Source organism: Epithele typhae, assembly GCF_022376455.1.
Source record: "Epithele typhae strain CBS 203.58 chromosome Unknown BXZ73scaffold_176, whole genome shotgun sequence".
In the NCBI taxonomy this organism is placed as follows: Eukaryota; Fungi; Basidiomycota; class Agaricomycetes; order Polyporales; family Epitheliaceae; genus Epithele; species Epithele typhae.
Genome location: NW_025954367.1, coordinates 40,095 through 48,995, shown reverse-complemented (window position 1 = coordinate 48,995; position 8,901 = coordinate 40,095). Strand labels below are relative to the sequence as shown.

Here is an 8,901-nt window from a genome sequence, read left to right as displayed (position 1 = left end):
CACCAAAGAGTGTTGGGGGTTCGGGTTGAGAAAAGAAATAGCACGAGAATCAAGGAAGGAAAAGACACATACCAAGATCGCGATGGGTGACTTCGTATAGCATGCGCGGCACGATCTGAAGCGTGTGCGGGAGACGATAGGCGGCAATTGAGCCAATGCAGATGGATCGAGGATGAAGAAACACACCTGGATGGTCCTCCAACACCTCCTTTGCGTCCTCCTGGGCTTAGAATCGTTGTCCCGTGTCAGCGAGGGAAGGGGAGGCACCACGAGATGGCTATGATGTGATGGTACCGACAAGCCAGAGACTTCTCGGGGAGATAGGCCGAGTGTTGTGCCCTGCGTCCGTTCATGTGAAGTGAGTGTATGCGCGCATAGGTGATGAAATGACAGACCAGCACAGTCGAAACCTGCGCGCGGTTATCCCCAGCGACCTGCTGGAACAAGCACGAGGCGGCGATGCTGAGGGTGCGTATGAATCAGGGTCGATCTCTTGTTGTATTAGCGTTAGAGATGGGTAGTATGCGCCAGGATGCTCGACTTAGGAGGACGCACTTTCCGTAGCCTGCCTGTATGAGATGATGGCGTACAACGGTGTGCTACACATAGATCTTGCGATTGGATTTGTGGTGTGCGTAGACCATAGGATTGAGATCCGCGAGCTGCTTTATCTATCTGAACACCGGAACCAGGATGAACATCCCGCGCAGATGGACGAGATAGTAGTGCTCACCACGAAGGGTCACGCCATGCGTTCCAGATTCGTCGGATTGCGCTCGAAAGCAGGCATGTTCAAGGCGGCGAACATCGTTTGACGCCCCGAACGCGGCCCTCGCCACCCGATAAGCGGGGATCACCAGTAAGTTTGCTAGGTAGATCCGTGCTACCATCAGTCTGGGAGCTGCGTCAGAGGTTGGAGGACGATGGATGGAGTGGTTTACATATGTACCACCAGCGCATGTCCTCCCACTGCACAACTCCTGCTCCATGTTTCCCAGCGAAAGACGTCCTTTTGAACTGTCTAGGTTCATGGGAGAGAGCGGTAGGCGGGGAACGAAACCGTGGCGGGCGGGTGGAGGAGCGCGACCTGATGAGGCGTTCCGGCGAGTGAGTGCCGGAATCGGTTGACGACGAAGAGGGGATGTTGACTACGGGCTTGAAGGAAAGTGGGAGATGGGCCTGGGGAGGAGCTGAAGAACATGAAGGATGTCGAGAGGCGGCAGGTGGTGTGGTGGTGGTGGGAGAACAAGACGCGCCGGAGTCCTGCGTCTCGGAGTCGCTGATGGCTGTGCGAAGTTTTTGACGCAAACCCTCGCGCTCGTGCGCTGACGATCTCCCTATGCCCTGTACACGACCTTGACAGCAAGAAACGGGCATGCAGGATGCGAGGCAACGCTAGTGGTGAGTTTCGAGGACACAAAATGCCTCTGGCGCTAACTGCTTGCCTCAGTCCCAGAGCGCATGTATGCGCCTTCGCTTGCTCAAACTGCGAAGAGGATGCTTTTGATGTGAAAGGCGGAGTGCCTATAGACAGCACTAGAGACCAATGGAGCACTCGTGTGTGCTATTTGGGTTGTAAGTCAATGCGCTACACATTGTAGGACTTGGCTCGTACTGACATCTATACTTCCGTATAACGGGCCTATCCACTGATACGCACGCGCTGTCGCCGTACGGCGTAGACACATGAACACAACACCTTCGACCAGGCTAACGCTCGCGCGATCATCTTCGCGTTCCTCCTCGTCTTCGTGCATCTCGTCTATTCCGCCTCGCGCACCGTTCGCTATCCTTCCGCGGATACCACAGGATAACCGCGTCAGCACAGCGGATGGAACCGTCAGGGCGCGACGCATGAGAACGCACCGCGGCACCTTCGGTGTGCTCTTGCGGTCTACACGGCGCGTACGCGATCACCACCGCCTACGGCGCGACGTCCTCTCCCTCTCGCGATTGCACTTGTGGACGTCCTAGTACGTTTTCTTTATACCACGCGTTCCCACATCTCTTCGTCTCCTCTTCATTTCTCTGTATTGCCCCCCTCCGTCCATCTCCACGCTCTCTCTCGCCTCTTCGGCAGCGTCTCCTGTGTCTAGGATCCACATTTTGCTTCAAATATGTACCTTCTTTTTTTACTGTCTTTGGTGCAGTCTCTTCTCTTAGATACGTCCTCGCGCCGCGCGCCGTATGTATTCAGGTTCATAGTTCACTTCCCGGCTATTCTCGCGTGCCATGTGGTGTGTTCATCCACCTTCGCCTCGACTTCGTACACGCCAACGCCCACCTCCTCGCATCCTTTATCATATCGCCAGCGCCCGTGTGCGCGAGCTCGTCTTCCTCGCATCTGTTCCCCCGTCCTTGTCCACTTCGCGCGCCACACGTTCGTTCGCTCCGCCTCTCTTCGCGTTTGCCCTCCACGCGCGGTCGTGTCTTGCTTCTTTTTCACCTCACTCGATCTCCCGAGCTCCGCACATACGCTCTCTCGCTCTCTCGCCCTCACCGCTGTCGACACCCCGGAGTTGGCGTCACATCAGCGTGCAACAGCATCGTCACGACCGTTCCATGCACGATGTTACTGTCGGTTGGCACTCTAAAACATGAACGAACGACGCGCAGTTATATCCTCAATAGGTCGTGCTCTACATCTCGTCCCACCAAACCTGAAGCTATACAGCAATCATTACCACGCTGCTTCCACCCTCACTTGCAGCGTTTCTCTACCAAACGGACTAGGGGAGAACGATAACACGACTTCCAACCACTCATTCCACTCTCGGCGCTGCACTGGCCATGGTCCGTCCATGTCGATATGATCCGTCTCGCACGAATGCGCATCCTCGGCGGCGGAGGTTGCTTCGTCGGCCTGGCGGTCGTAAACACGAAGGATGCAGAAGTGTTGTCGGTGCGGTACGTCTGGACCTGGCGTATTCGTCGCAGTTTGAGATGGCAGCAAGGTTTGCCTAGATGAGCGCAGGTGGTTGTCGATGGGGGACTCGCCGTGAGAGCATGTCCCAAGAACGACAGTCAACGTGTGAGACATGCGGTCGAAATGAAGGGAGACATTTTCGGTGGAAGAAGGCGACGGCAGGGTGCTTGCTTTGTCGTCGAAGAAGATGGACTGATCCCTGAGCCGGAGGAAGTCGCGAAAGGCAAGGTGAAAGGGGGAGCTGGTAGTGGTGGCTTCGCAGAAGCGTTTAAGCAACTCCATCCCTGCGGTTTCGCCCTCGGAGAGGTCACCGGTGTACGGCGGGAGGGCTACAACGCGCAGGTCTGTCATCATCCAGCCATGTGAGGCGATGGCTGTGCTTGGTTTCTTCATCGACACAACAGGTACCCTCGTAGGCTGGTAGAGCGGAGCAGCGCCATCGTTGGACCTCTCGTCGTCCACCCTTTGAAGCAAGAGGAAGAGGGGTTCTGGAGCTCTGCAGAATAAATCGACGAGGAGGAATCCATAATCCAGAGGCAGAACGGCCGCGTGGAGCTCGATCCCACCTGGCCACGTGGAGAACGTGGGAGCACGGAGTTTTGCGGTCGTCCTTGCAAACCGGTGGCGCTCAAATGGTCGTCAATGTAGCACAGCGTAGAATGATATCCATACCAGCGTACCTTATTTTTTCCTGACTGAGCTCGTGCACCTGGGTCGTAGAACACAGAACCAAGGAACCACGAAGGCTGGAGGGGGAAAAGATGACGACCGGTTTGGCTGTGGGGATATCGCTGGATGTACGATTTGAGGTCATCCAAGTTGTCCACATGCCGCCGTTCTCCCAAGAGAAAAATTGAAGGATCCCGCGAGGTCTTTGAGATCTCCATGAGGAGCCGGCAGAATGCGTGCCGCCCTTCGCCGTAGAGCGTCGGCATGTTGACCCCGAAAAGCCCGAAGATGCTGTAGGCGGCGTCTTCCGGCCTCGTGGTGTCCCGACGTGCCGCCCAGGAGATGCGCGTCGCGATGCTCACGTCGGTAAACGGGCGCTCGAAGCGGAGGACCGCCGCGGAGACCCTGGTTGTTCGTTCTAGGCGATCGGCGAGCTCGTACTTGGTGCCCAGACATATCCACTCCGCGTCATAGAACACGAGCATGCGGGACGCGATCAGCTCTTGGAGAGTCCAGCCCCGCCAGTGCCAGCGGCTTTTCTTGAAGGCGACCCACATCTTGTCTGAATCAGTGTCTGAGTATTTAACGTCGCTGAGGTAGACGCAGCAGATGTTGGAGAGGGCGTAGTAGCGGAACATGGAATTGATGCCTTCCGATAGCTCGGAACTGCTCTCCTTGTTGATACAGCACGTGTCGACCCAAGCGTACTCGTACCCGTGCTGTTCGGCGAGCTCAAGGAATGATCGAACTTTTGGAGTGAGGCGATCGCGTGGGTTGAACCATGGTGGTGACGACGGGTGTGGCTCAAAACGTCCTTGGACGGGTGCAGGAGTTGGGGGAAAGGGTATCGTGGGGGGACTTGTATCTGAGTCTCGTATGTCAGCGCCTGGGAGGAAAGACGAGCTTTAATCACACTGACCGCCGGGCACGAATTCAGTGCCGGATGCTCGCCAATCTCCGCGATTCCCTTCGGCACGATCGCGGACGACGGGAGAGGACTCGGTATGGTGAGGAGGGGGTAAGTGTAATGGCAACCCGAGAGTCTGCATGATCCGGGATTCCACTCGACGGAGAGCATCTTTGCGAGCCCCGGCTTCTTCAGAGACTGCCCGGGAGATGAGAGATTGGAGCTCAGCTCGGAGCAAGGGACGTTGGTCTTCTGGGGAGAAGATGCTGTTGGATTCTTCGTTCAGCTTTTGAACCTTTTGAAATGTTTCTTCTTCTTCTCCCCAGGTGTGCGACAGGATAGCGTAGCCGAGTCCAGGAACGTCTTCAGGTTGGGGAAAGAAGACGAGGTTCGCGCGCGCGGTGCCCAGGAGCCACATCGCTTCTATTACGAATATTAGCATGGCCGTGTCACGCACGGGTAAGCACTAATACCGGGTGCGAGTTGAGGTGTACGATTCGCGGGAGGACTCCAGACACTTGGGGAGCATGAGCAAATGCAGTACACATCATCGGAAGAGCGCACGCACGATGAGGGTATCCGCGACAGTGGTTCCGGTGGTCACCCTAATATCACAAAGGGTGTCGATGGCTGGGAAGAGATGCAAGGTATACGGGAAGAGATGCAAGGTAGCCGGTAAGAGACGCAAGGTAGACGGGAGGAGACGTCGGATATCGGGCTGAGGGTGAGGCGGAAGAGGCCAAGCTGCTGCGAGGGCGACCCCAGTCTCGTACGCCCCCCGCAAGGTCCACCATGCAGAACACGCACGCGATAGCGTTGGAGCGCCTCCGATGCTTCTCCTGAGAAACGAATGCGGAGATGACGCCCTTCCCTGTCATGAACGTGTCAGACTCTGATATCGTGCGTGTTCACTATTGGGCGGAGCAGCACATGATGTGGTCCGATACCAAGATGTTCGCCGATGCTTGGATCGTCAGAGGAGAATCCAGTAACCGCGAGTGTCTCAGCCGCGCTCGTTATCAATGACAGTGTACAGTGCCCATGCATACGAATGGGCACTATATGCGAGCTCCCAGCCTATGCGAAGCCGGGATTGGAGGGCAGCTCAACGCCGTCTCCAAGACGGACATGGGCGATGCTCTAGATCTCCCCGCCCACACAGCCTCGGACGACCATCGGTTTGAGCGGAGATGAACACCCCTGAGATAAATGGGTCAGAAGTTGCGCATCCCCAAGCATCAATGCATCATGAAGCGGCAGTCGCCAAGCCGGAGAACGACACCGCTGAAGCGAAGAGCAGAACGAGGTCGGGGTCTCCGACATCCCTGGAGAGGCTGGTCGTGAGTCGGTGTGTTGGAATGTCGACCACGAGTTCGAGCCTGGCTCCTCGTGCTGCTCGTCGCACGCGGACAAGCTCTGGACGCGGATATTGTCGGCCCGGAATATGCCGAGAATCGCCGGGCTCAGCAAGCGCGTGATCAGAACTTTGCGCTCCTCGTCGCTCGCCGCCTGTCACGATCGCGCGCATCTCCGCTCTCGACGGCCCACTCGACCGCAGTTCTTGCCGGGCGCATACAGCCAGCGACGACGGCCCTCGTCGTCCCGCACTCCACGCCGCTGCTCGTCCTCCACACCTACGTCTTCCCAGGCTCCGTCTTCTCTCCCGCGCTCGATCCCGCTTTCGAGCGCGCCGCACCCTTGCCATATGTGCCTTCGCGCTCTCCATGCCTGCGCCGCCGCTCGCGTCCTGCCGCCCGTCCTCTGCCCGCCCTCCGTGCTGCCCCACGCCCCGGCCCGGGGGTGCACAGCCTGACCCGTTCCTCGGTGCCCACTGCTCACTCTTTGCACCACGTCCCGTCTCTGTCGATCTAGTCCGCTCTCTCACCCCCATCCGTTTCCAACCGCTCCGAGGTGAGCACAGCACCCACACCCGGGATGTCTGTCCACGTCTCCCACACACGCCAATCAGCCGTCCGTGATGTCAACCCACTGGCCTCCGATGCGAGCTCTACTTGGTCTCCGACAGCTACCAACACGCTACCGAGCATTCGACACAAGTACTGTACCCGCACGTATCTCGTCTCGAACAAAGACCAGTTGATCTACTGCCAGGCCGCGCGCCCACGCCTTGTCCGCCAGCGGTCGCCATTCACCACGTCATCGTGCGAACTTGAACCAGTGCGCTTTCCACCTGCAATCCGTGCCGGCCCACGTACCAGCTCTCAAACATCGCGCAACGAGCGTTCACGATCCCAGCCAGCACCCTTCATTCGTCCTCCTCCACACTCCGGGATACGCCCTTTTCAACGGTAATCCGCCCACCGGAAGGGTGCAGAGGAGCGCACGAGCACATTGGCGACGTGCAGAACCAGGCCATGGCTCCCCGCGATACTGGATCAGAGCCCAAGCGGCGCGTCTTCCGTAACGTCTACTCTTCGCGCAAAGGTAAGTACAGCTCTAGTGTCTCCTTCGACGCCCATCTCAACCTGCGTACTCATTCATTCACGTACCAGACCAAGAGCCCATTGAGGCCGGCTGGATGCAGGCCCGGCCGTTTACTTCCTGTGGGAATGCAAGTGTGCAATCCCTCCTCTCGTCCTCTCACCGACTGCACCGCTCGCCCGCTCTCGACCGCCGTCGCACCCGCGCGCGCACGCCGTAATCGAACGCCGTTCTCGACAGGGCGCATACAGCCAGCAACTCGCACCGCTGTCCATTCCCTCGAGCCGCCGTCCTCTGTCTGCAAACGCGCACGCCGTGCTCTGTCCACTCGCCTCGCCTTCGACGCCACATCCTCACCAAGTCTGCCTGCCCGTCTCCTGTTCGCGCTCTCCTCAATGAAGCCTCTGTTTCGTATCTCATCCCATCCCCCGGACCCACACCCGTGTCTCCGAATTCAGTCCGCTCTCTTACCCGCCTGGACCATTTCCAACCGTTTCAAGGTGAGCGCGGCACCCAGCACTATACATCTTTGTTGACCCTGTCCTGCTACAGCTCCCACACAAGCCTGCGGCGCTCCCCCGACTCGGTCTCCAACACGGTACCGGGCATTGAGCGGACTGTGTGCGCAAGCGTCTCGTCTGGAAGACGGACCAGTCGCTCTGCTGGTCCGGCTCTCCTTGTCCGCGACACCTTTCCATCCGCCACGTCATCGCCTCGGTACGCATCCATTTCGTACCAGCTCTCGAACATCGCGTCGAAGAGCCGTGCACCATCCCATCCAGCACGTTCCATCCGTCCTCCAACACTCTCTGGGAGACGACCAACATCCCGATGCGCCGACCTTGCCTCCAGAGCTACCGGTGCTCCGCATCGACGCGGCTTCCCTGATGTCTTGTGGTCAGTACGACCCCGGTCGTCTCCTTCACGGGCTTCACGTACTCATTTTCAAGCGCGTTTCTTCAGCGCACTCCTTGCCATCAACGTTAACGGCACCACCGGACTCTTCTTCACGCCCGCCCAATGCGGCCAGTGGCAGATCGTCCAAGGCGTCCTCCTCCAGCTCATCGTCACCACCGTCGATGTCATTCTTATCACACGCGGTGTGTCCCATCTCTCACCCCCAGATATCGAAAGTACTGAATCCACCCTTCTGCAGTCTTGGCGCTATACAACAGGAACCGCATTTTGGTTTACTCGCTCGGCGCGCTCTTCTTGGCCGAGCTCGCGTCGCTCTGCTACATCCTCGCAGTAGTGACCCCACGGCTAACATACAACGACGAGTGCTACGTCACCTCTAGTCCCCCATCTTCCAGTACTTCTGGTGCGCTCCGTCGTTCGCCGTCCGTCTGCGCCACCTTCTGACGTCCACGCCAGGATCATCTCGCTTGCGTTCGAGACCGTCCTCTTCGTGCTCACCATCGGAAAGTTCATCGACGCCGTCCGCCAAGGCTGGGGCAAAGGCCCCGTCATGCAGCGGTTCGTCGCCGACGATCTTCATCGTCATGCTCGTCAACATGATGCTCTACAAGCCCGTCCGCTCCACCCTCACGGGCATATGCTACACGTGCGCTCCCTCCTCTCTGACGCGCGACCGCCGTCGACCTCACCCCGCGTCCGCAGATGTCGTCCTCTCCTTCGCTGTGAGCCCTTCTCCTCCCCCTAGGTCGTCGTAGCGCAACGAGCTGACCATGCCCGCGCCCTCCAGGGATCGCGCCTCATCTTCAACCCGCGCCGCGCGTCGACGATCCACTCCTCCTCCGGCGACATCACCTGCAGCCAGCTCGACATCGAGCCCTCGCGCCTCTCGCGCCTCTCCGCGCCGCCCGCGCACGGCATCGCGGTCACGATCGAGCGCACGACGACGACGGACAACTTGAGGCGCACATCAGCCTGGACTGCGTTCAGGTAGCGTTCGTCGCGCGCGCGCGGCGCGAGTGTGTGTAGAGAGAGAGGAAGG

The 8,901-nt window shown here is 58.7% G+C and overlaps 2 protein-coding genes across 2 annotated transcripts; one reads left to right on the top strand and one right to left on the bottom strand.

Annotated features, from left to right (window-relative positions):
- Positions 1 to 3,765: 3,765 nt before the first annotated feature.
- BXZ73DRAFT_18085 (heterokaryon incompatibility protein-domain-containing protein) lies at positions 3,766 to 4,920 on the bottom strand (the record flags this gene model as incomplete). The annotated part of the gene is made up of 2 exons (XM_048017559.1): positions 3,766 to 4,398; positions 4,798 to 4,920. Coding segments are annotated over 2 exons (756 nt in total), but the record flags the coding sequence as incomplete, so codon positions are not given.
- Positions 4,921 to 6,877: 1,957 nt separating this feature from the next.
- On the top strand, positions 6,878 to 8,853 carry BXZ73DRAFT_108645 (uncharacterized protein; the record flags this gene model as incomplete). The annotated part of the gene is made up of 8 exons (XM_048017201.1): positions 6,878 to 6,947; positions 7,797 to 7,845; positions 7,908 to 8,044; positions 8,101 to 8,192; positions 8,243 to 8,265; positions 8,319 to 8,476; positions 8,565 to 8,584; positions 8,650 to 8,853. 8 exons carry the CDS (start codon positions 6,878 to 6,880, stop codon positions 8,851 to 8,853), a joined length of 753 nt encoding a protein of 250 aa, XP_047871026.1.
- Positions 8,854 to 8,901: the final 48 nt, after the last annotated feature.